The sequence below is a fragment of the Hemiscyllium ocellatum genome, chromosome 48 (genome assembly GCF_020745735.1).
Source record: "Hemiscyllium ocellatum isolate sHemOce1 chromosome 48, sHemOce1.pat.X.cur, whole genome shotgun sequence".
NCBI lineage: Eukaryota > Metazoa > Chordata > Chondrichthyes > Orectolobiformes > Hemiscylliidae > Hemiscyllium > Hemiscyllium ocellatum.
In genome coordinates, this window is record NC_083448.1 from 13300241 (window position 1) to 13327379 (window position 27139).

At 42.9% G+C, this 27139-nt stretch overlaps 1 protein-coding gene across 2 annotated transcripts; it reads left to right on the forward strand.

Moving 5' to 3' along the window:
* The first annotated feature begins 10 nt into the window (after nucleotides 1-10).
* Nucleotides 11-27055, forward strand: LOC132837006 (dihydropyrimidinase-related protein 2). 2 transcript variants are annotated; one of them, XM_060856634.1, is made up of 14 exons: nucleotides 11-50; nucleotides 944-1032; nucleotides 1138-1322; nucleotides 8811-8975; nucleotides 10195-10256; nucleotides 10354-10434; nucleotides 12064-12132; nucleotides 14532-14652; nucleotides 16726-16882; nucleotides 19161-19302; nucleotides 19696-19866; nucleotides 23323-23502; nucleotides 25360-25531; nucleotides 26379-27055. In XM_060856634.1, the coding sequence occupies exons 1-14, from the start codon at nucleotides 12-14 to the stop codon at nucleotides 26468-26470; spliced, it is 1725 nt and encodes a 574-aa protein (XP_060712617.1). In that variant the 5' UTR covers nucleotide 11; the 3' UTR covers nucleotides 26471-27055. The 2 variants fall into 2 exon arrangements, with proteins under 2 accessions (XP_060712617.1, XP_060712618.1); XM_060856635.1 differs by having other exon boundaries at nucleotides 25360-25525.
* The last annotated feature ends 84 nt before the right edge of the window (nucleotides 27056-27139 follow it).

A 27139-nucleotide genomic window follows, 5' to 3' on the forward strand; every position in this document is an offset into this window, starting at 1 on the left:
TCAGTGCAATCATGTCTTATCAAGGCAAGAAAAACATCCCGCGTATTACGGTAAGGATTCAGGGCCATTATGGATATTAGGGGTTGTTCTTCGAAATATAGCGTTGCATTCATGTTAATTTCAGACAGAAATACCGATCCAGAATACCTGACTAAATGCAGTGTTCGAATGTTGTTTCGAGAGCCCAGTTGCATGATCTAAATCCAGCAATAACGTATTTTTTATTTTGTGGGACCAAGGACAGCGACTGTGCAACCCTTGCAGGAGATAATGGCGGTGGCTGCATAGAGGCGGATGGCGAGATTTTTCTGTCTCTCTTCTCCGCCCTTTCCCCCGAGCATGATATGATTATACGATTTGCTTTTAAAATGATGTTTAGACAAACAAATAGAAACGTCATTTAAAAAAAAATGCTTATTCAATGGTGAGAAATTGTCAAATTCTTCCAAAACGTAATGCATTATAAGTTTCACGTACAGTAACCATTTCCTCTTTTTCTCCTCGGGAGCTTTCCACCAAAAATGTAGAATATGACCGATTTATTTTGTTAATTTTATGGTGTTTAGTATGATTTCAGTCTTGTGATTTTATTGTTTATGATCAATTTTACTTCAAACTCATTCATTTGTGCTGTATTTTCAAATTAAGTCGCAATTAGCCTTGGTTATGCTGATTATAGTTGTCTGCAAAATTCAAGGTGGCGTACTAGATTTAGACCTCATATACAGTCATTCAGGAAAAATATTATCTGGCTTTATAGATAATTAAAATCAAACTGGTGGAAGATAAAAATCTGTTGGTATTTGGTAGAAATGGTGCAGTTTTGCATGCAATGCTTTTGGTTTTATTTTAGAATCATGTTGGTGATAAATTATGCCCACTTGTCAGAACAGCAGAGGTACTTGAAACTAAAGAATGTCAGTCTTTACAAAATCTCTTCCAGAGTGAGCGCATGCTAGTAAAAGGAGGAAAAATCGTCAATGATGACCAGTCTTTCTTTGCTGATATTTACGTAGAAGATGGTCTGATCAAGTAAGATGGCTTTGCTCACCTTTGTATTAAGTCTTTAAGAGAAGTCTTTAATCAATAAATCCTTCCATTTTAAAACACAAATGGACTTGTTTGTCACGTACCTAGGCAGATTGGTGAAAATCTGATCGTACCCGGTGGGGTTAAAGTTGCTGATGCCCATGGACGAATGGTTATTCCTGGGGGCATTGATGTCCACACCCGCCTGCAGATGCCTGTCAAAGGGATGACAGCAGCTGATGACTTTTTCCAAGGAACAAAAGCAGCTCTGGCTGGAGGCACAACCATGATCTGTAAGATTTTGTTTTATTTTCAGTAACTTTCAATTTGTTAATTTTCATCATATATGGAGCCTTACTGTAAGTTATTGCAGAAGCAAAAGTCTACTGAGGTAAATTTGTAAGCAACTAACTTGGTCAGGGAGTTAATGGATCAACTAATGCGTTACGTTATGAAAAGCTAGAAATGTATGGGTTTCGTGCAACTCGTACGGATTGTTTTATGTAGTTTTGGCTATTAGAGCAGATAGGTAATTCGTCCAGATTTGAGATGTGCCTCTTTGTTTGATTCAATTGCTTAGATCCTTCTCCTATTACTCCCACCAATCACAGATTTGATAATTTTCATATCTAACTTGTCAAATATTGATCTTTTTTCTTTTCGTTTCTTGTCCCGTGAAAGTCAAAAGGAAGGTAATGCTTCTATTGGGTGCAAACTAGGTAAAAACAATGAGTGCAGATGGTGGAAATCACATTCTGGATTAGTGGTGCTGGAAGAGCACAGCAGTTCAGGCAGCATCCGAGGAGCAGTAAAATTGACGATTCGGGCAAAAGCCCTTCATCAGGAATACAGGCAGAGAGCCTGAAGGGTGGAGAGATAAGTGAGAGGAGGGTGGGGGTGGGGAGAAAGTAGCATAGAGTACAGTAGGTGAGTGGGGGAGGGATGAAGGTGATAGGTCGGGGGAGGAGGGTGCAGTGGATAGGTGCAAAAGAAGATAGGCAGGTAGGACAAGTCATTGGGAGAGTGCTGAGTTGGAAGTTTGGAACTAGGGTGAGGTGGGGCAAGGGGAAATGAGGAAACTGTTGAAGTCCACATTGATGCCCTAGGGTTGAAGTGGTGGAAGATGAGGCATTCTTCCTTGCAGGCGTCTGGTGGTGAGAGAGTGGCGGTGAAGGAGGCCCAGGACCTCCGTGTCCTTGGCAGAATGGGAGGGGGAGTTGAAATGTTGGGCTACAGGGCGGTGTGGTTGATTGGTGCGGGTGTCCAGGAGATGTTCCCTTAAGCGCTCTGAGGAGACTGAACGTCTCCTAGCAATGTAGAGGAGACTGCAGGCAGCCCTCTGGTATTGTGCTTACGCGGCAATTCTTGGGCACAGTAGCGGAATCAGGCCTGAATGTTTTTTGAAAAGAGGAAGGAAACTAAAACAGTTAAACCCTGGTAGCACTTGATACACCTGGTCACACTCTATTTGGCAAAATTTTTCCCATTGTGAAACTTCAAAATTGCTGTGACCACAGCTGAGTCATCTTGAGGAGGGCAGGAGCAAAATATTTGAGAGTGAAGAAAGGAAAGATTTAAGAGCATGCAGAAGATGGGAGAAAGTAAAATATGAAACCATTTTCGGGGAGAGATCTGAGGGAAAGCTGGGAGGATGCAGTGGTGCCAGTGTATGAGGTTCATCATGTAGGGAATGTTTGAATTGCAGGATGATTTTTCCCAAAAAAGGCCACATAATGAATGTAACAAGGATCCAACCTTAAAGATATGTCTATTCATCCAGAATCACCAGTAGGAAACAGAGGTTTTGAACAGGCATTGCAGGTGTTAGGATTGAGCCCAAGGGCTGGCACAGAGTTCGTGATCTTCAAAATCTCAGGTCATGACCCACAGTTTTGGAGGCTGTGCGCAAACATTTCCTGGAAAAATTACTGGTATTTTGAAGGCTACAAGAGCCTTGATGATCCAGTTTAGATTTCTTCTTGCATATGAAGATCAGAAAGTGTTGCACTTAGTGGGCCTTTGTGTGCTTGGTACCTGCTGCACAATCCACAAACATGAAGTTTGATTTCCTATGTTGGCTCCACTCTGTCTGTATCTTAACTAAATGCTTTGATTTTTTTTTCAAAAACTTATCGGTCTCTGTCTCGAATACGCGTGACGACTTGGCATGCACAGTTTTCATAGAAGGATATCGCTAAATTTCAGAACCCTTTTAGTTTTGAATTGGCATCCATTTAGTTTGTCATTTTGAGCAAGAATTCATTGAATCACCAGCCAGGCAAAATATCTTAACTTTGTCTGATGCTTCGAGTAATTTTTAAAGTTTCAATGAGGTCACCTTTCATTCCTAAAATTTATACAAAAGAGAGACCACATTGAATGAATCTGACCAGTGAACTTTGGTACTCTGCCTCTAAGGCAAACGTGTATGACTTTGAATGATGGGGTCAAATCCACTGATGAGATCAGTTGCAACAATCAGCTGAAATGGAGTAGTTCGGAAGAGATCAGAAGTTGATCTTGGAAGGCTAACTACCTTGAGTGATAACCTAAGCCAATTTGAAATTATAAGCCATCAAATGAAGGGTGGGTTTCACTGTGTTCATGGAAGGTACTAAATGAGCAGCATTGCATCAGAAATGGAAGCAATGTTGAAAATGAGCAGGAATGAAATTGAGCATAATTTCATAAAATTTCAGTCCTTATGCAGTTTAAAGGTTGTACTTCTGGGATCCAGAAGAAATGCCACAGTCAGGCTGGAGTGGACTGGGTGCACGGGACTGTCCGCTATTCAGCCCAGTTTGATGTCCCAACCAGGGGTTGCGTCGAATCATGTTGAGCGTCATCTACTTTTATCAGCCAGGCTGTGTCATTTATGAAGTGTATGACTAGATGAATTCCCGTATGTAAAATTCCTTGGCAAGAGAGCTTGTTTCAGACCACCTCCTGTCAGCTGAATGAAGCAACGTTGCTCAGAATGACTCTGTGCAACTGCTTTGACTCCCAAATCTTTTACGTGCAATGTGAAGGTTGATTGCTCTTTACATGTAGCTTGAATAATGTTGAGAGTTTGACTGCATCTGCAACTGACTGCAGTTGGCAGAAATTAAAGTGCATGCCTTACTGCAGTGACCTTCATTCAGTGCAAATGGATCCCAGGCCTCTGCTGAATTGTTGATCCAGTTGGAGCATCAGTTGAAGTTGGGAATTGGCCTCATTGAGTTCAATTGAGGAGAGGGAAATAACTTGGACGAGGTCCCTTAGTCTTATTGGGAGAGTAGTGGCTGTTGCAAATAGGTGTCAACACAGAGAAGAGAGTTGCATTTTGACTTTGTGACCTGCACCATCAAATAGTCTGGCCAACTTTGTTTAGCATCACATAGGAAAGCAAAAGGAGCATGCATGGTAATGGAAACAAATGATGAATCTAAGAAGGGAAGAAGGTTGATTTTAAAAAAAAAACCAATCCTTTTGTCGAAATTTGGATTTTGCAAAAGTATCTGGCAAGCAAAATCCATCACTTACCTATTGTTATAGTATATTTTTGTAGTTAGTGCTGTGTAGTTCTTGACCCTTGTGCCCTGCATTATCTGTGAACTTGATAGACTGAAACACTTCCAAGAAATATCAAATTTTATTTCATTGTGATTTTCATCTTGGTTAAAAAGGGTTAGCTTTGGGGATTGGTATGATTAAAACATTTATGCATGTCCCCCTCCAAAATATTAGATATGATTATGTCTCTATTTAGAATTAATTACGGTGCTGTGGTTGTGGGTATGTTCGCCGAGCTGGAAAGTTGATTTGCAGATGTTTTGGTCCCTGTCTAGCGATCCATATTCACGGGCACCAACTAGTCCCAAAACACCACAAACAGCTGTCCCTAGTAACCATGCATACTGAAGACAAGGTCCTTAAGTTTGATTACAACACAAAATGCACAGGGCAAGCTAAACAGAGGACAACCAGAGAATCTTTGGAGGCACTGTACTCCAACAAACACATTGACCTGGATCCAATATACCAGCCACTACAACAACCTATCAGAACAGGCAACCGGAAGCAACAGAAATGGAACCAAAATACATTCCAGAAGAGACAGTACAGCAGCACTTCACAGGAAGCTCCAAAGCACTGAAGATGTCACCGAGACTGGAGATGAAACGAAAGGTCAACTTCCCAGCTCAGCAACATACCCACACCCACGGCAACCGGCATAAGAGCTACAAATGTTTATGCATACCTTGAATTAGTTACCATATCAATTTTTATAAATTTGGATGGTGAGGCTGCCTTTAATGAGACCACAAAGCCATGTGACAAAGGAGCAGAAATTAGGCCATTCAGCCCATCGAGTCTGCCATTCATTGATAGCTGATAAGTTTCTCAACCCCATTCTTCTGCTTTTTCCCTTTTACTCTTGATCCCCTTGATACTCAAGAACCTATCTGTCTCAGTCTTAAGTATACTCAATCACCTGGCATCCACAGCCTTCTGTGGCAATTAATTCCATTGATGCATCACTCTTTCGCTGAAGCAGTTTCTCCTTTTGTCAGTTCAAAATGGTTTTCCCTTCACACGAAGGCTGTGCCCTCAGGTCCTAGTCTCTCCTATCAGTGGAAACATCTTCCCAACATCCACTCTATCGATGCCATTCAGTGTGTTCATGTTTCTGTTAGATCCCTCTTCATCCTTCTAAACTCTATTGAATGTGGACCCAGAGACCTCAAACATTCCTCATACGTTAGGTTTCTCATTCCAGGGTCCATTCTCGTGAGCCTGCTATGAACGCACTCCAGAACCAATGCATCTTTCTTGCAGTCTTGGGCCCAAAACTGCACAATTCTCCAAATTTGCTCTGACCAGACCCTTTTAGCACCTCAGAAGTACATCTCTGATGTTATATTCAAGTCCTCTCAAAATAAGTGCCTTCGTTACCTTCTGAACCACTGACTCAACCTGCAAGTTTACTTTGAGAGAATCCTAGACTCGAAATCCCAAGTCTCTTTGCACTGAATTGTCTTCTGAATTGTCTCCCCATTTAGAAAATAGTTCATGCTTCTGTTCTTACTAAAGTGCATGACCTTGCACTTGGTTACGTTGTACTCCATTTGCCACTTCTTTGCCCACTGTCTGAACATATCCAAATCCTTCTGCAGCCTTTCCGCCACTTCAGTGCTACATGTATCTCTACCTGTCTTTGTATTATCTGCAAACTTAGCCAGAATGCCCTCAGTTCCTTAATCTTGATCGTTAATGTATCAACTGAAAAGTTATGGTACCAACACTCACCCTTTCGGAGCATCACTTGCCACCAGCTGCCATCCTGAGAAGGACCATTTCACCTCCACTCTGCTTTCTGCCAGACAGCCAAGCTTGTGTCCATTCGAGCACCTTGCCTCTGACACAGAGGAACCTCACATTACTCAGGAGTTTCCAGTGTGACAACTTGTCAAAAGCCGCCTTGAAGTCCATGTAGATAACCTCCATTGGCTCTCCTTGGTTTAACCTGCTGGTGACTTCCTCAAAGAATTCTACCAGATTTGTCAGGCATGACCTCCCCTTGATGAAACCATGCTGACTTTGCCCTATCTTACCATATACTTCCAAGTGTTCAGAAATCTCATTCTTCACAATGGATTCCAGGATCTTACCCACGACTGAGGTCAGGCTAGAATAGGTCTGTGGTTTTCGGTCTGTTGCCCTGGTTCTTAAACAGAGGTGTCTTGTGAGTGATTTTCCAGTCCTCTGGGACCCTCCCTGATTTTCACGATTCCTGAAAGATCAGCAGTAATGCCTCTGCTATCTCCCTTAGAACTCTGGGGTGTGATCCATTTGGTCCAGGTGATCAACCACCTTTAGGCCATTCAACTTTTCTGGCAGCTTCTCCTTGCTGATGACCACAATATTCAGCTCTGCCCCCTCACTCTGGAATTTTTGGGGTATTACTCGTGTCTTCCACCATGAAGACTGATGCAAAGTAATTATTCAGATCCTCAGCCTTGTTCCCCACTACTATCTCCCAGTGGCTCAACGTCTATCTGTGTCTCTATTTTGCCCTTTATATATTGAAAGAAACTCTTCCAGTCTTCCTTTGTTATTGGCTAGCTTACCCTTCTATGTAATCTTCCTCCTTATCTTTGTTTCAGTCAGTGGTCTTTGTAAGCTTCCAAATATTCTGGTTTCACACTGCTCTTCGCCACATTATATGATTTCTCTTTTGCTTTTATGCTATCCCTGACTTCCCAAGTCAGCCATGGTTGCCTCATTGTCCCTGTGCCATACTGCATTTTCCTCAGGATGAGATATCCCGAACCTGAGCACCAGGCAGGCAATGCAACCTTAAAGACTCTTGGATCCTGGTTACAGAAGAGTGTTCATATCTCGAACTATACTATCTCCAATTACAACAATATTTCTCTCCCCACACTTGAATGGCTCCCTTCATCGTTGGTGGTCAGTTGGCTCATCCTCCCTGCAGTCTCCATTTGCATCCACACAGAGAACAAAACTCTTGAACCCGTTGGGTAAGGATCGGAGCTGAGGCTGCTGCAACCCCATCTCCTGGATTCTTCCACCTGCCTCACACTCAGCCAGTTCATGTAGCCTTTTCTGTCATTTACTTTAAAAATCTTACGGTGTGCACGAACATTATTTAAAAAGAAGGTGCATTTTTGGGCAGTTAATTCTTTCTAAACCATTGTTTTTCCTTTCGTGCCAGTACTGATACCAGGGACTAATGTGGTATTGAGGTTCTTTTGCTGCTTCATTCTGCAAGTATTCTGTGAGATTGTAGTACTGAATCCAGTCTAATGCTAAAAAGCTCTGGAGAAGGACACTGCATTCTCCATTGGTCTGAGCCATTGAAATTTAGCAATAATTATTCTACTTCAGGTTTGCCAGTTTAGCAGTCACAGCATATTCAGCCTTTATTGCATGCCCCAACAGGGAGAAGTAAAAACTCTGATTTGCTTTTGCATACTTATGGTGGCCAGTTTACAGCATTATCAGAATGCACTGAGTGTTTGTCCCTACCTGTGCTCTCCCCTTCAGAATAGGCTGAGGCTGATTTCCCTGGAGCATTGGAGGCTGAGTGGTGGCCTTCTCAAGATTTATGAAATCATGAGGGACATGCTCAGGGTAAATAGACTAGTTGTTGTGTTTAGGGGGCCCAGAACTGGAGACATAGGTTCGGGGTGAGGGGAGAAAAGTTTGTAAGTGACCTAAGGGGCAACTTTTCCATGCAGAGGGTGGTGCGTGTATGGAATGAGTTGCTGCAGGAGGTGATGAAGTTAAAAGGTATCTGGATAGGTGTATGAACAGGAAGGGTTTAGAGGGATATGGGCCAGGTGCTAGCAAATGGACCTAGATTAGATGACCGGCGTGAATGTAAGATGTGGCAAAATTGAAATTTAATGTCTCAAACCAGTGATTAGTTTGTAAATGCACCATTCAGCATAATCTGACCAGATATAAGCCAAGTTCATGATTTCAGTCTTTCTTAGTGTAGTAGTTGGAAAAATATATGGTCCTGTATCAGTTTGGGAGTCCTTCTTATGAACAAAGAACACAACATTGGAACCAATTTCTTTTCCAAACTTGCGACTATCCTCAAAACTATAAAGCTGTCCCTTTCATTTGGACAGTTTTGTTAACTGCTGCACCTGTTGTTATGTTTCCATCAAGTGAGTCTGTGCATCCAGAATGCAGACTTGCAATTCTGAAACGAATATGGAAAATCGTATTTCCCTACCATTTTGTAACTTTGTTGTTCATTTCAGTTGACCATGTGTTGGCAGAGCCTGGAATCAGTTTGATCACTGCTTTTGAACAGTGGAGAGAATGGGCAGACAACAAGTCCTGCTGTGACTACTCATTGCATGTTGATGTCACAGAATGGTATAAAGGCCTTCAAGAAGAGATGGATTTCTTGGTGAAGGAGCACGGTAAGGTCGTGTTATGAAATAGTTGCAAGTATGTTAAATCTGGATAAATGATTTTTACAGAATAGTTCTTGAACTCCTTTAATGACTCAGTCGACGTGTATACTGCTGTGTTTGGTGCTACAATCTGTGATTGATTGTTGCCAATTGAAAAGTTTAATTGTGTATATTTTATTCAGCTTTGTGCTTGGGACTAGACCTTAGATTATTCCACATTAATTTTGAAAAATGGTCAAGCATTTGAGTCTTTCTCTTCGGCTATTTCAGTGTGTATTAAATCCTAGAATCCCTACAGTGCAGTAAGAGGCCATTTGGCCCAGAGTCCCCATTGACCCTCTGAAGGACATACGATCTAGACCCAGCTCGTGACTACACACACGCAACCCCACATTTATCCTGGCTTTTCCACTTAATCCACACACCCCTGACCACTACACATCTTTGGACTGTGCAATGAAACTGAACCACTTGGTGGAAACCCAGACAGATATGGGGAGAACATGCAGCTTCCATGCAGACAGTCATCCAGGGCTGAAATTGAACCCAGATCTTGTGAGGCAACAGTGCAAAACACATGGAGCCATTGTGCCACCTGCATCTGAAGGGTCTCCATTAAAATGGTTTTTATCTTATCGTGGCCCAGCAATCATTTTTCACTGTTGTGGTTCTGTTCGCCGAGCTGGGAGTTTGTGTTGCAAACGTTTCGTCCCCTTTCTATGTGACATCCTCAGTGCTTGGGAGTCTGCTGTGAAGCACTTCTGTGGTGTTTCCTCCGGCATTTATAGTGGCTTGTCTCTGCCGCTTCCGGTTGTCAGTTGCTGTCCGCTGCAGTGGCCGGTATATCGGGTCCAGGTCGATGTGTTTGTTATTAAAAATCTGTGGATGAGTGCCATGCCTCTCGGACCTGGACCTGATATACCGGCCACTGCAGCGGACAGCAAGAACTGACAACCGAAAGCTGCAGAGACAAGCCACTATAAATGCCGGAGGAAACACCACAGAAGTGCTTCACAGCAGACTCCCAAGCACTGAGGATGTCACATAGAAAGGGGACGAAACGTTTGCAACACAAACTCCCAGCTCGGCGAACAGAACCACAACAACAAGCACCCGAGCTACAAATCTTCTCCCAAACTTTGATCATTTTTCACTGCATAATAAACATGCATGATCCAAAAAGCTGAGCAAAACACTGCTAAACATTTCCTATCTTATCCATCAGGTGTAAATTCATTCCTTCTGTACATGGCTTACAAAGACCGTTACCAACTCTCTGATGCCCAGGTAAGGCGATAATAATATGACAGTACTGGATGGAACAATGTGCTTTCTTCTTTTGTTTATAACTAATTTTCCTTGTTGGTCTTTGATTTACCCACAGATGTATGAGGCCCTGAGTGCAATTCGTGATATGGGTGCTGTTGCTCAAGTTCATGCTGAGAATGGTGACATTATTGCTGAGGTAATGCAGGTGCAGGGCTACCACAAGTCCAAAACCATTCTGAAATTGAATTGAGGGAGAAATAACAAAATAGGTCCATTACTTTCAGGGGGTTCACCTTTTTGCAGCATGCTGAGTTAAGCAGTCTGTGTTTGAGATTTTGAATTTGCATTGAAATACAACCAGGGTGATGTGAATTTAAGTTGATTTTCTGTTAAAATGTGACTTTCAGTGAAGCAGAGTTTTGGTTTCCCATGACCTGATTGATAGGAACATGAGAGCGGTGTAAGGAAGGCCTTTAGCCCATTGAGCCTGGTGTGCCATTGACTGCAACATCAACCTGCTTTGCCTCTGCTTTCAGAACTAGCTCAAATTGCACAGCAGGAAGTGATCCCATGACTTGACACCAGTGACTAAGTTTCACGTCATGAATAACAAACGATGCTTTTTGTTGCTTTTATTCAGAACAGTTTTTGTGGCTCCAGATCAATTGAAATATCTGAAAACCAACTTTACAGTTTGTGGTGTCATTTTTTAAAAGATGTTTGCACGTACATTTTGAAGACTTGGCTGAAGGAGGACGAGTTTGAATTGTTTCCATGTGAGCTAACTAGCCTTTGGTAAAAGAAAACTGCATTTGTGCTCGACAAAACAAACAAAATTCAAAGACACCAACTTAAGTTCTGACCAAAATGTCTGACTCAAGACTGTGGTGCTGGAAAAGCACAGCAGGTCAGGCAGCAATTGAGGAGCTCAACTGCTCCCTGACCTGTGCTTTTCCAGCATCTCCGGCCCCCACTTGTCCAAGCTGAAATGTCTGACTGCCAAGCCAAAGCATCCAAAATAGTGAAACTGCTGATGGTCATAATATTTCAACCAAAGCAATAAATGAAGTTTGTAAGTAATTGAAGTCATTTGATGTCAATAAGGAGGCTCCCTTACTTGGAAGAATGCAGCATCGTTAGAATAGTGAACATCAACGTGAAATTTTTCTGAACATATAAACTGGCTGAGGTTTCTTGTGCTTAATCCAACAATGCTTGCCTTCATAGTTGACAAGCTCTGCTCCTTAGCCTCTGATTCCAGTCCTGTTCCTGGAATTTCCCAAGATTGCACAACACTCAGTTTCTCTATGTCACTATTAATTCTGAGATGAGCTTCAGATGATTACATGCTCTTGTGAAGGCTGTTCATCTCTGCAGCATGAGTTGACTCCACTCCCAACTCATCTTACCTATTGCTAAAACACTCATCCATAATTTCATTCATCCTCATGTGATGATTTGAAGTCATCATGTTCTAACATTCTCCTGTCAATGATTTTGAAGTCATGGAACATTTTGTTGCCTGAGTCGTAGTGGCATTAGGTCCAGATCACCCATCATTGCTGTGCTTGACAGTAATATATAGAACACCAATTGCTCTCAGTTTCAGATTACAGTAATATTTTACCATTATCTAACTGAGAGACCTTGGAAAGTTGGTTTGCTTATTGTTTAAGCTCTCTGTGTATGTTTGGCCCCTTATATTTGACTTGGCTTCTTCTTATTGTTCTGAAATGAGAAGCGGATCATTTTCTTTCTGTTCATTATCCTATTAGGGTTGTTTCTTGGTGATTCTGTATCCTAACTATCTCACACTGCATTACAGGAACAACAGAGGATTCTTGGACTGGGTATCACTGGACCTGAAGGCCATGTTCTGAGTAGGCCAGAAGAGGTAAGAGGAGCACAATTTAGCCTCCATTTAGGATGGCATATTTGCTTAAACTCATGGTGCCACATGATAGCCCAGCAGTTTGGTATGACAGAATGGAACAGATGGTGCACAGTCCTTACTCAGACATGTGGTGTGCAGTTATTTTTCCATTTGTATTCTGAATTCGGCCATTAGTTAATGACTCTCTACAAATGGAGTTCTATATTGGGACCTTTTACCATATGTAAAACTGTTGATGACCAAATAGCTTGACCATCAAAATTTTGACATTTTAAACAAAGCTAGTTCTTGTGATCTTTTAGTAATTAAAATATCATGTTAATTCAGATGAGTTCTCAAAGGTATTGCACTTATGAAACCCCTGTTTGTCCTGGCAGTGACCCCAGCCAAGATTTATGGAGTTAGTTGCTTGCACATCCCTCACATTGGTTATATTTAGATTTAGAGAAGGCATTTGATAAGGTATGCTACGAAAGGAACAAGGATATTACTGAGATTAGAGGGTTTGAATTAGAAGCAGAGGTTGGATAAACTGGGACTTGTTTTCCTACATTGTAGGAGGCAGAGGGGTGACCTTTATAGAGATTTATAAAATCAAGAAGGACATAGATTAGGTGAATAGCCAAGGCTTTTCCAGGGCTTGGAAGGCATAGATTTAAGGCGAGAGGGAAAGATTTGGAAGGGACTTATGGGACAATTTTTCCACATTTTGTGTGTGGTGCATATATACAACGATTTACCAGAGGAAGTGGTAGAGGCAAGTACACTTAGAACACTTAAAAGATATTTATACCGGGACATAATAGCAAAGATGGAAAAGGATATTGGCCAAATGAAGGGCTGTTTCCCTGGAATGTCAGAGGTTGAGAGGTGAAGTTATAGAGGTTTACAAAATCATGAGGGACTGTAAATAGACAAGATCTTTTCTCTGGGGTGGGAGAGTCCAGAACTGGAGGGCATAAGTTTAAGCTGAGAGGGGAACGATTTCAAAGGGATCTAAGGGGTGACCTTTTCATGCAGATGGTGGTGCGTGTGTGGAATGAGCTGCCAGAGGAAGTGGTGGAGGCTGGTACAATTAAAGCGTTCGAAAGGCATCTGGATGGGTATATGCATAGGAAAGGTTTAGAGGAATATGGACCAAGTGCTGGAAAATGGGACAAAATTAATTTAGGATATGTGATTGGCATGGATTAGTTGGACCAAAAGGTTGCTTTCTGTGCTGTACATGTGTTTGACTCTGAATGAGACAAGTTCAGTTTGGAAAACCTGGTCAGCATGAACAAATTAGGTTGAAGGGTTTGTAAACCTCCACAAAAGGTTAAGTCTGATGATAATAGGCAATGCCGTTGAGTGTCATATGGTGCTGTGGATAGAAAATTGGCTCATGGGCATGAACCAGCAGTGGAGACGTGTGGTTCTTTTTCAGGTTAGCAATCTGTCGCCAGCAGGGTTACTGAGGGATCAGTGCTGGGACTGCAATTATTTACCATATTTAAAAATGACAAGGAGCAAGCAAATCACTGTCAAGTTCATTTTGGAAGGGAGAACACCAGAACAGAATGTTATTCAAATTGAGAAGAACCACAGAAAGCTGCAATGCAAAAGGACTTGAAATGTAAAGCTTGCACACAGGCTAAGCAGGCAATCAGGAAGGCGAATGGAATGTTGGCCCTTCAAGGGGCTAGAGTTTGAGTGGGTAAGTCTTAATGCAAATGTACAAGGTGCTGGTGAGACCACATCAAGATTTCTGTGTTGTTTTGATCCCTTTCTTGAAGGAAAGATATTATTTTGTTCGAGGCAGTTCAGATAAGTTTCACTCAGTTGTTCCTGGAATAGAGGAATTGTCTTATGAGCAAAACCTATGCAGGTTGGAACTCTCTTGACTACGGTTTTGCCAAATGAGAGTTGATTGGATTTATTATTCTTATGAGGCTTGGGGAATGGTTGCCCAATAAAGGCTGATGTGAGCAGGGATTTCCTCTCTGAAATTTGGGTGACTTTGGACTTCCTTGCCACAGAGAGCGGTGGAAGCACAGAACTTGTCTGTTTTAACGCTGAGCGATTCTTGATCAGTTGGGGAATTGAGTTACGGGGAAAGGGTCAGAGGATCAGCTGTGATTGCACAACAGAATAAATCCTGTGCTTCAACAAGGGAGAAACTATTACTAACTTGAACTGGTCTAAATTACCATGTGGGAGTTTTTATTTTGGAACCTGGGAGAATTGAGGTTTGCAATATTGACAGCTTGTACAATGGAGTGAATAGAAGCACTGAATGAAATGATGTGTTGCTTGTATATTGAAGTTTTTTTAAAACTGGTATTTAGTTAGAGGTGCGTAACACTCAATTCTTTGAAGTTTTTTCCCCTGCCTCCTCCATAATATTTCCCTCTTGGCAGGTTGAAGCAGAAGCAGTAAACCGGGCCATCACTATTGCGAATCAGACCAATTGCCCCCTCTATGTAACGAAAGTGATGAGTAAAACTGCTGCAGACATTATTGCCCAAGCCAGGAAGAAAGGTAAGTGGAACAAAACGAGAGTGCACACGTTTCAAGTGAGAGGGGTTAAGATTTAAAAGCGACCAAAGGGGTAACTTGTTCACACACAGCATGGTGCATGCATGGAACGAAATGCCACAGGAAGTGGTCAAAGTGGGTATGTTCATAATTTTAAAAGGCATTTGGATGGGTACATGAACACGATGGGTTTAGAGGGATGTGTGGCAAATGGGTCCCGATCAATTTATGATTTCCATTTGGCACGGAAGAGTTGAACCCGAGGGTTTGTTTCCATGCTATATAACTCTGACTTTTAAGTCCTCCTCTTGAGCCTGGAACATATTCTTCCACTCCTGTTTGCTGGATTTTCACCGATCTTAAGCCTATGGCTTCTCTGATGCTATACAATGCTGGAGTTAAAAAGATTGAGCAGAGTCATTTCCATGTAAATTAGTCATTTTCCCTGGTGTTTGGGGCGTCAGGCATTGTGGTACTTCAATTGTTGGGTTTTATCTGGCTGGTAGCCCTTGATACTGCAGTGCCTGTCTTTTGAATAAAAAATTGGGATTGTTCCGTAGAGTGTGTTGAAGCATCGACAACAGCAGTGCTTAAACAAGCAGTTTTTTGAATATGATTATAATTTGAGAAAATTTCCCAACAATACGTTAACATCCAAATTCAAAAGTCTTTTGAAGAGCCTTGTGGCTGTCATTCTCTGAAACCCAGCACCCAGGATTAATGATCAATTCATCTGGGTTTGGAAAAATACTGTGACTCCATGTTGGCGCACACAGAAGGAGAATTCCTTGCTCCTTATCATAGAATCCACTGTGTGGAACAGGCCATTTGGCACACCGCCCATCTGAAAAGCATCCCACTCATACCCGTTCCCCTACTCCTGTATCCCCGCATTTCCCATGGCTAATTCACCGAGCTTGCATATAGCTGGTCACTGTGCAGTTTGGCATGGCCAGTACATGTAAACTGCACATATTTGGACTGAGAGGAAACCAAAACATGTGGACAAAACCATCAAGACTCTAGGAGAATGTGCAAACTTCACACAGACAATTGCCAAGGTTGATACCAAAACTGGGTCCCTGGCATTCTAAAGCAGTAGTACAAACCACTGAGCCACCCTTCATTTAGTGCTTTTCATTAGACTGCACGTTATAACCTCAAACTGATGCCTTTCATACATTTTCATACATGTTTGAGTCACAAATTAACAAAGCAATCAGCACCACAAGATGACAGCATTTTGAATTGACTCAGTTAAAGAGGAAATTGGTTCTGAACAGTTTTGCAGAGCTCATGAACCCTGGACTGTGTTCCCACACTTGAAAGTCATGCACTACATGAAAGACAAATGTTATAGTTTGTGTTTGAGAGTCATATATTAAAAGTAAAAATTCAGGTATGATGCAAAAATTAAGTATACTGTTATCATCAAAAGGTCCCATACTTTAGATGTTGTCATGTGAAATGTTGACTGTACGGAATAAGCTGACTTTGAAGGCCAAAGGGTGAGAGTGTGCATTTCCTGCAAGAAGAGCCCATATGTCAAAAGAAAGGACAATAAGCACAGACTGGTTGTCCCAACCAAGAGTTTGGATTTTTGTGTGTTCTCCCAATACGTACTGGTTCCAATTCCAGTTGGCCTGTCAGACCTCTGCAAGCTGCTCAGAAGAGCTGTTTACTTTCGTTTCATATCCCATCATTTTGTACGTAAGTGGATAACAAATTTGGCAAGTTTTGTTTCTCAGAAGTGTAACACATTTCACGCAGTATATTCCACGTCTGAACAGCCCTCTCTGAACAAATTTCACCTCATGAATTCATTAGTTGTTTCGCTGATCATTTTAAATTTATGACCTCTGGTTAGCTGCTTGCTAGCCAGTTTGTCTTTGCTTGCCAAGAATTGAACAAAAGGAACTCGCATGATGTGCTTGGTTGTGCCTGGTATAAGAAGAAGCTGAGCATGTACCATGCTCAGGTCAAATTTCATGGTTTGTGGATTTAAAACAGTATATTTCAGTCAGTGCAGGTCTTAAATTTAAAAAAAAATGTTATGGCATTTCCTTTTCCCGGCAGGCACTGTTGTGTATGGGGAACCGATTACTGCTAGTCTGGGCACCGATGGATCTCATTACTGGAGCAAGAACTGGGCTAAGGCGGCTGCTTTTGTCACTTCTCCACCACTGAGCCCTGATCCAACCACGCCAGATTATCTGAACTCTTTGCTATCTTGGTATGTTTGGTCTTGTTTCCTGAGTCTCTTGAGCCCGCTGTTTTGTCCAGATGAAGTGTCACTTTGAGCAACAGCAGTTAGGTATTCACACGTTAGACCAAATTAAGCAAAACCCATAATTCAAGGCATTTGGGCTAATAAGGGTTTTGATGCTCTCTACTCAATCATTAATGAGCCAAGAGTTAAAATATCATGCAAGACTTGACTAAGAGGGGAAGAAATATGATCAGGGTTACTCAGGCAATGAAGAATTTATCATAACTGGCTGTTGAGACTAAAACCTGAACATAATTTAAATGTGATTTATACCATACGTGATGAAGGAAACTTCCTAGTGTTCACTGTAAAAATGCTGAAAGTTGCTACTGTTGACTGACAAAGTGTGTGTGTGTTTGGTAAAAAAGCTTCACTCAATCCTCCTTTCATGTCCTTTTCCAGTTATTCTGGAAGATCGTTCTTTAACCTTAAATGTTGCATTAACCTACAATCAGATAGTCCTGCAAAATATTTTGCTCAGAGCCATAACTAGTACAATTGCAAGATTTAAGAGGCCTTTGGATGTGTAGATGAATAGCAAGGGTTTGGAGGGATATGGGCCGTTGCTGGCTGGTAGGACTAGATTAGATTGCGATACCTGGTCGGCATGGTTGGGTTGTTTCCGTGCTGTACATCTCTATGATTCTTAATAATCCAAGACACAGCAAAAATATTGCCAACTTTGTCCCCGTTCCTGATCTTGTTGCTGCTTATTGACTTTTATTTTCCCCTTCTGAGAAGATAAAAGAAAGAAATGTTTGCATTTGTATGAGGTTTTGACAACCTTGGGCTGATTTATCCACTTAAAGCCAAAGAAATGCTTTTGAAATGTAATTATTGTCGAAATGTAAAATCACGGCAGCCAATTTAAGTACAGCAAGTTCCCTCAAAGATAGTTGTGATGATGAGCAGGTCACCTCTTAAATGTGGTGTTGATTTAAGAGTACAATCCAGAACACAGGAGACAGTTCAGCCATTCAGCCATTCTTGTTCAAAACCATGTCATTGGATAATTTGTGTTTACTGCAGACAGTTTGATTTGTTTGAAACAAGACACCAAGTCTACAAGAACAGCCAGACTTCTATGACTGTCAGCCCAGATTTTGTGTTGAAGTGTGTGGAGTGAGAATTGAATCTCTGTTGTCAGACTTGGATGGAAGGATTTTTCATTGAATGACTGCCAGTGGTCTTAGTGGTATATGATTGCAAAGTATTGCTTCCTTGCATCATTGTCAAGGTGGTTCAGTCTGCAGTGAGGGGAATGATAGAATCCCTACCATGTGGAAACAAGTCATTTGGACCAACAAATTTGGTCCGACTCTCGAAGGAACATCCCACCCAGACTCGCGCGCGCCCCCCCCCCCCCCCAAAAAAAAAATTATCTTTGTAACCCTGCATTTCCCACGCCCAATGCACCTCACCTGCACACCTTCGGACTGTGGGAGGAAAATGGAGCACCTGGAGGAAAAACACGCACTCGTTGGGAGAATGTGCAAACTCCACACAGGCAGTTCCCCCGAGTCTGATATCAAAGCCAGGTCCTTGCTAACAACTGAGCCACTGTACTATACAGCTAAGATGTGCCTTGCCCTAACTCCTGCCAAGGTAAATGTTGAGCCAAGTTTTTTTGTCAAGTGAGCCCTTTGGCTGATGAGAATTGGAATTTGAACTATTGACACTGCTTTCAAACTGAAGTCGCAGCTGAAGTCAATTTGGAAACTTATTTGAGCTTTGTCATGGGCAGTTATTTCACCCATGTAAATTGCATTTATCTGCATAGCTTAGTACAGGTACTACACAATTCTTTGTGAAATCCATCTGGGCCAGTTGCTTTTCAGAATGTGGAATGTTTCAGTTTTAGGGATAAATTACGTTTTCACGGTGAAAATTTTGAAAAAAATTACCTAAGTAGACGCACGTGTGAATAGTATGAACCCTGAGACACCATTGACGCCTGCGAGTTCTGGGCCACACTGCCGCATCACATCTGAGTGACATGGTTCGAGTGGGTGTGGACTTAGGTCACCTGTTTGCACACCAAAATGGTGCTGCATATTCAAAAAAAAATTTTGGATTTCAAAGCTTTTTGGATTTTAGATAAAGGATTGTGTACCTGTGCCACAGTCAGAGTGAAAGCCCTTTTAAACATAAAATTGTTTTATCTGTCGGTATGTTGAGTAGATTCAGTAAGCAGCCTTATTGACCTTTAGTGCTTGTGTATACTTTTTAACTGTATTTACAGTGGCGATCTGCAAGTCACTGGCAGTGCACACTGTACATTCAACACCTCTCAGAAGGCTTTAGGGAAGGATGACTTCACCCTAATTCCTGAAGGTACGAATGGAATTGAGGAGAGGATGTCCATTGTTTGGGATAAAGCTGTGGTAAGTACTACAGGGTTGTGTAAAGAGTTATGAAAGGTTATGATGAAAAAAGTAACTAAGAAAGAACCTTTTCAAGAAATTGCTGAGATGTAACTTGCTCCTTCAAGGCCAGGCTGAGTAATAGAGTAGGGTTCCACAAGTTAAAAGGTGGAATGTGCTCCAATGCCATTGACATTCATCATTGTACACCTTATCAATAATTGTTTATATGAGTGATTGAATAGGGTGGTATTTGTATCTCATGGAATGAGGAATATAACTGCAATAAGGTGGTCCACTGATTAGATTAAGTGAGTGTATGTTAAAAGCTAAGATGATGTATTGGATGCCTTTGTGGTATCCCCAGTGATCAAGCAGTATTTTCCAGTGCAAATGTTTCTTGTCACAATATAGGTCTCTGGTAAAATGGATGAAAATCAGTTTGTAGCAGTGACCAGCACCAATGCTGCCAAGATTTTTAACTTGTATCCCAGGAAGGGACGCATCGCTGTGGGATCAGATGCCGACCTTGTGATCTGGGACCCTGACATTGTCAAGACAATTACTGCAAAGAACCATAGCCTGGTAGGTTGACTATTTAAGTTCAGGTAAATGCAGCAGTCAAGTCACTGGTTCCGAAAGGGCAAATAAATAATTGTGTGTACTGGTCTTAGTTTTACCAAAAGACAAAATACTCCCTATGTAAATGTTGACTAAGAATCAAACTTTTTCTGTCCCATGATTATAAGTTTTGTTAGTACGACAGAAATCATTTAAGCACAATTTCACGTGCTGCAGTTGACGCTGAAGTTAGTTGGTAAAGCTGTTGAAATGCCCAGAAATTCACTGTGTTGGTTATACGAACTGGATAACCAACTCTTCAAATCTGGTAGCTGACTTAATGCAAATTTTTCCATAAGATGTGTTTTCAGCCAGGAGGCAGAAAGCAAAGCACATTTGGATATATTTTAGGCTTGGTAAAAACAATGACTGCAGATGCTGGAAGCCAGATTCTGGATGAGTGGTGCTGGAAGAGCACAGCAGTTCAGGCAGCATCCAAAGTGTAGCGAAATCGACGTTTCGGGCAAAAGACCTTCATCAGGAATAAAGGCAGTAAGCCTGAAGCGTGGAGAGATAAGCTGGTGAGGGTGGGGAGAAAGTAGCATAGAGTACAATGGGGGAGGGGATGAAGGTGATAGGTCAGGGAGGAGAGGATGGAGTGGATAGGTGGAAATGTAGACATGCAGGTACGACAAGTCCGGACAAGTCATTGGAACGGTGCTAAGCTGGAAGTTAGGAACTAGGATGAGGTGGGGGAAGGGGAAATGAGGAAACTGTTGAAGTCCACATTGATGCCCTGGGGTTGAAGTGTTCCGAGGCGGAAGATGAGGCGTTCTTCCTCCAGGCGTCTGGTGGTGAGGGAGCGGCGGTGAAGGAGGCCCAGGACCTCCATGTCCTCGGCAGAGTGGGAAGGGGAGTTGAAATGTTGGGCCACAGGGCAGTGTGGTTGATTGGTGCGGGTGTCCTGGAGATGTTCCCTAAAGCGCTCTGCTCGGAGGCGCCCAGCCTCCCCAATGTAGAGGAGACCGCGTCGGGAGCAACGGATACAATAAATGATATTGGTGGATGTGCAGGTAAAACTTTGATGGATGTGGAAGGCTCCTTTAGAGGCTTGGATAGAGGTGAGGGAGGAGGTATGGGCACAGGTTTTACAGTTCCTGTGGTGGCAGGGGAAAGTGCCAGGATGGGAGGGTGGGTTGTAGGGGAGCGTGGACCTGACCAGGTAGTCACGGAGGGAACGGTCTTTGTGGAAGGCGGAAAGGGGTGGAGAGGGAAATATATTCCTGGTGGTGGGGTCTTTTCGGAGGTGGCGGAAATGTCGGTGGATGATTTGGTTTGTGGAAAGGTTTGTAGGGTGGAAGGTGAGCACCAGGGGCGTTCTGTCCTTGTTACGGTTGGAGGGGTAGGGTCTGAGGGCGGACGTGCGGGATGTGGACAAGATGCGTTGGAGGGCATCTTTAACCATGTGGGAAGGGAAATTGCGGTCTCTAAAGAAGGAGGCCATCTGGTGTGTTCTATGGTGGAACTGGTTCTCCTGGGAGCAGATACGGCGGAGGCGGAGGAATTGGGAATACGGGATGTCATTTTAGCAAGAGGTAGGGTGGGAAGAGGTGTAATCCAGGTAGCTGTGGGAGTCGGTGGGTTTGTAAAAAATGTCAGTGTCAAGTCGGTCGTCATTAATGGAGATGGAGAGGTCCAGGAAGGGGAGGGAAGTGTCAGACGTGGACCAGGTAAATGTAAGGTCAGGGTGGAATGTGTTGAAGTTGATGAATTGCTCAACTGCCTTGCGGGAGCATGAGGTGGCACCAATGCAGTCATCAATGGAGCGGAGGAAGAGGTGGGGAGTGGTGCCGGTGTAATTACGGAAGATTGACTGTTCTACGTAGCCAACAAAGAGACAGGCGTAGCTGGGGCCCATATGGGTGCCCATGGCTACCCGTTTGGTCTGGAGGAAGTGGGAGGATTCGAAGGAGAAATTAAGGGTGAGGACCAGTTCGGCCAAATGAATGGGAGGGTAGGTGGAAGGGTACTGTTGGGGATGTCTGGAGAGGAAAAAACAGAGGGCTTGAAGGCCCTGATCGTGGCGGATGGAGGTGTAGAAGGATTGGATATCTATGGTGAAGCTGAGGCATGGGGGCCGGGGAAATGGAAGTCTTGGAGGAGGTGGAGGGCGTGGGTGCTGTCTCGAACGTGTATGGGGAGTTCCTGGACTAGAGGGGATAGGACAGTGTCGAGGTAGGTAGAGATGAGTTCAGTGGGGCAGGAGCGTGCTGAGACAATGGTTTGGCCAGGGTGGTCAGGCTTGTGGACCTTGGGAAGGAGGTAGAACCGGGCAGTCCGGGGTTCCCGGACTATGAGGTTGGAAACTGTGGGTGGGAGTTTTCCTGAGGTGATGAGGTTCTGTATGGTCTGGGAGACGATGGTTTGGTGATGGCGGGGGTGGGGTCATGGTCAAGGGGGCAGGAGGAGCAGGTGTCCTCGAGTTGACGTTTGGCTTCAGCGGTGTAGAGGTCAGTGCGCCAGACTGCCACTGTGCCCCCTTTATCTGCTAGCTTGATGGTGAGGTTGGGATTGGAGCAGAGGGATTGGAGGGCTGCGCGTTGTGAGGATGAGAGGTTGGAGTGGGGGAGGTGGGGGTAGACAGTTTAAGGCAGTTAATGTCCTGGCGGCAGTTGGAAATGAAATTGGCAGTTGGAATATTTTAGGCTTTGCTCCTTTTGAGCAAATGCTTGTGTTCCAGAGATTTTTGTGAAAATCTTTTCTTATTTGTCATAGAATCATAAAATAATGTAGCCAGTTAAGTCTGTCAGACATGTGCCAGCTGTTCGATAGACTTTTACCATCAGTTTCAGATAGCTTTCTCTTGTAACTCAAAAACTGCACTCAAACCTTGTTCCACCACTTTGAGAGTCAGAGTACTTTCCAGATCACAGTTTCATGAGTAAGCAATTTTGAAATAGAGAGACAATAAGAAAGACTTGTGACTAAGATTAGAACTTCATAAGCATGACCATATGAGTAAAAGGCGAAACAGAAAAGCTGGTGCACTGTACAGGAGATGGCAGAAACAGTTCAGGCCAGAAGCTATCTTGGTCAGACTTCACTGATGTCAGTGGTGTTCATAGGCAGTTGGGACATGAAGGATCATCTGATCTCTGTCCTGTGACCATCGATGGAAATATTCTTGTTCAGGAATGTTGAATGAAGATTGAATCATGTTCAACTGTCATGCCTTTCGCGGTCAAAAAGATTGCCAGTACTCACTCCTCTGTTTTGGACATGGCAAACATGCGGAATTGGTTGTTCACCAAGGGCTGCTGGTGTCCAAGGAACTGAAACCCAGGAAGAATTAGGGGAGGAGTGAAAATGCTGCAAGGATGAAGAATGCATTTTGCAGCGCTAATGTGATTTGTATGAAAGTCTGTGCTGTATTACTTATGATCGTTTGATCTTGTGCTATGTTTCTTTTGTTGCAATCAGGCAGTGGAGTACAACATTTTTGAAGGAATGGAGTGTCGTGGGGCACCCTTGATTGTCATAAGTCAAGGTAAAATTGTCTACGAGGATGGCATGGTGCATGCTTCTGAAGGCTCTGGACGCTTCATCCCCAAGAAACCATTCCCTGACTACGTATACAAGAGGGTTAAAGCCAGGAGCAAGGTAATTGGTAATCTAAATTGTCAAACAAAAATGGCTTTTCCATGACCTGCTTTGAAGGCCCTGTTGCCAAGATGTCTGTTTAAGGTAGTGCATGTCTCCGACATTGCAAAGCTTTGTGATTCAGTATACTGAGGAACCTCCATTATCTGAATGAGATGGGCGGGCACTTTCGTTTGGGTAATTGATTATTCGGTTAATTGATTTCTTCTGCAGCTCAGAGTTACCTGTTAAATGTGCTCCCAGTTCAGGAGACTAGGCAAAAACATACTGTGTGGGAGACCTAGCTCTTCTCCCTCACATCTGCTCCCATCCCGCCACCCATCCCCAACCCTGAGCACCCCTCCACCTGCCCCAACCCCGACCAGCAACGTCCCTCGGTCTTTCCTCTGTCTGCTCTCCCACGTGCCCCTCACCCCGCTCCTCGTCTATCCCCACCCACCGTCTGACCCCAATCCACGCTCTCCCCTCTTCCCCCTCCCCTCCCCTCCCCTCCACTGCACTTGCCCAGCAGCTGGACTGTACACCAACTGTAAGACTGCTGCTGCCTTTGTGGGGTAAAACACAGACGTTTTGACAGGTTCCACCTTTGCCCTGTATGGGACAATGTCGGAGACATTATCTGGGGAAGAGGGGTTTGGGGTACACTTCAGGGTAAATGTGGGGAGGGAGAGAGATTGGGGGCGGGAGGTCAGTTGTTTCGAGATGGTGCCTGAACTGTCCAGGACTGTTTCTGGCAGTATTTCGGTGAACCAAGTTCGTTTTTAATCATTGTATCCGTAAACAAAAGATGCAATCAGGTTGAAACAGCTCTTTGCCATAATGTTTCTGTCGGGACTTTGAAATTCCCTTCGGACAATTGATATTGGGAAGATCGAGGTTCCTCTGTAGTTGAAAAATCCATTCGTTATTACCCTGGCAAGACAAACAGAAATTACTGAAGAAATTGAGCAGGTCAGACATCTTCTCCACCACTTGAATTGTTTCAGGTTTCCAATATTTTTATTACTTATCATTCATTCTTGTTATTGTACCCTGTTCAAATGTAATAGCTTCGGATTTCTGGAAGATAACCTCAGACTTGGAATCTTACCCCAGAAAGTTGTTTATTTTTTGGACAGGAGTAGTCAAGTTTTATTCCACATTTGGATTGGAGACTTGTTCAAGTGCACAATGCAAAAATGCCCTTCAGATTAGGCATTAAATTGAGGCCTATTTCAGTCAAGATTCTGTCACAATATTTTAAAAGATGTTTGTCAGCCAATCTGATAGCATTGTCAGCATTGTGTGTGTCAGCCAATCTGATATGCTCAACTCCTGTTGGGGAAGGTAAACACAGAGGCTTCTAAAGTACAAGCGAAGGACAGTCTGCCCATCCTTGAGCCTGCATGTCACAAGTTTTGCTTATCTGCCACACTGTCATGTATGACAGATGAACTGGTGTGGATCACTTCCACATTTGAGGAGTTTTGAAGGCAGAATGATAATAGCAAGGGAGAATTGTGCAAAACAATGTTTTAGAGGCTAATTCCTTTACTACTTGTGTTCAGCACGCATGCATGTGCGCGTGCACAAAAACTGTTAGATGTATGTGCTTGCACTAGAAATTTCAAGTGTTGTTCTGTATGAAAATAACAGTTTAATACTCCTGTTATCTGCCTGCTCCATTTTCAGTTGCTTGATTGCTCGTTCTAAAAAGAGATTTTGAGATTTAAAATTCCACTCCAAGTGAAATTTACTTTATTAATTTCATCACCGTTGTTCAAATACTGCACTTGGGGTATTGCATGTGAGAGTTGGTTATGTCAACATCCTGAGCATGTGGGTTTTTTTAAAACATCATCACTTTCTCCCTGCTAGTTAACCGAATTGCGAGGAGTCCCCCGGGGGCTCTATGACGGTCCTGTCTGTGAGGTTTCAGTCACGCCCAAATCTGTCACACCTGCTTCGTCGACTCGGACTTCACCTGCCAAGCAGCAAGCACCACCAGTGCGAAACCTGCACCAGTCAGGATTCAGTTTGTCTGGTAAATGTGTGTTTCCTGTTTTATTACCTCTTAAACTATTCATAAGGTCGTCTAATACTTATATTCAGTTTAGCTCTTGATCAGTGTTTAAATCAGACATGCATCAGTTATCTAGAGTAAGTTATATTTGCTTTTGTTTAAGTCTGTGACCTATAATGTAAACCAGAAATGCAGTTCTCTCTGCTGTCATAGACAGACTGACTTAGAATGGATTCGCTAATCCTGTCTCTTCGTCATACTCTAGCCAAGGATAGAGAGCTGTTTTTGGACTGTCCATTGTTGAGTTAAGCTGGGTTACTTATCAGGAAGGGAACATTGCATTGCTGCTTGTAACATGATTCATTCTGTGCCAGAAAATGCCTGAGTCTGCAAATGGCAAAACACAACCTGTTGACACTTCGATCTCAGATCATGAGGGCAAAAGGTACAGATCAAAAGAGTGCCTACTTTACTCAAGATGAGCAATGTTAACAACAAAACAAAGCTCCCAATGAGAAAGTGCTCACTGCAGCATGAAATGGCGTTGGATAAAAGTTCTGGGCTTTGCTGTTGCACAGCCTACTGTATGCCAAGATGACTTGAGCTTTCTTGGAGATTCTGAGATCCTGTATGATCTTGACAAATGTTTACGTTTACTTTAACAAGTTTTTTCACTGCAGAACGTTGAACATTGAAAAAGGGTGGTTGGGCGTGGGGGTGTGAGGGGAGCAAGTTTTTGATATGTTATGCTTGAGTCATTCAATGAGTTGGTGGATTGGTTGATGCTGGTTGCTGTGGTGAGTATTGAATATCTTGACTGATGTATCCCACTCTCTGAAGTGTAAAACTTTTTCTCTCCCATTTTTTCCATTAGGTGCACAGGTAGATGACAATCTACCTCGTCGTACTGGCCAACGCATCGTGATGCCTCCTGGTGGTCATGCAAATATCACAACGCTTGGATGAATCTCCATTTTGCTGTCGTTGGCAGAGCCATCATCTTTTATTCATCTTTTTTTTGAGAGCCTGTGACGGTTACTGTGGACAAACAATCCTAGGTTTGTGTAACCCCCCCTTCCCAGTATTACAATTATTGCCAAGGAAACAAGTGAAGAGACAAATATTCTCATTCTTAAAACCTGCACAGCATTAAAATATGTACAACACGAAAGAGATGAAGGAACTTTGGCACCCACCTGATTTGTAGGAGATAGGAGTGATTTCCTGGAATTATAGCTTGTTGTAGAATAGAGTTTTTGCCAATGCTTATTCTTAAGCTGCATGGCAGAACAGTGATCAAATTCTCACCTAAAGAGGAATAAGGTGGTCTCTTGACAATTGCTGACTTGACTAGTTTAGGCTGCTTCCAGGAAACAAAAATTGAATTATCATTTATCATCACAGTTTTAATCCAGTTGAATTCTGGTGATCTTCACTCTGTGTCAGAATATATCTTCCTCTCAGTTTGTACTCCACAGTGGCAAGTAACAATCTGCAAATATTTCAGTTACCTTGAATACTGTTTGAATTTCAGTTTGTGAAGCTTTTATCATCAACAATGCACACTTAATATAGTTTCATTAAATTTATGTAAAATGCAGCTGCTGATGAATATGGTGTTCGGTTCCTCGGAAT

Coding starts and splice junctions, on each gene's coding strand:
- LOC132837006 (XM_060856634.1), top strand. CDS start 12: ATGTCTTATCAAGGCAAGAAAAACATCCCGCGTATTACG. Junction 8,976..10,194: donor TTTCTTGGTGAAGGAGCACG/GTAAGGTCGTGT, acceptor CTTATCCATCAG/GTGTAAATTCATTCCTTCTG. Junction 10,257..10,353: donor ACCAACTCTCTGATGCCCAG/GTAAGGCGATAA, acceptor ATTTACCCACAG/ATGTATGAGGCCCTGAGTGC.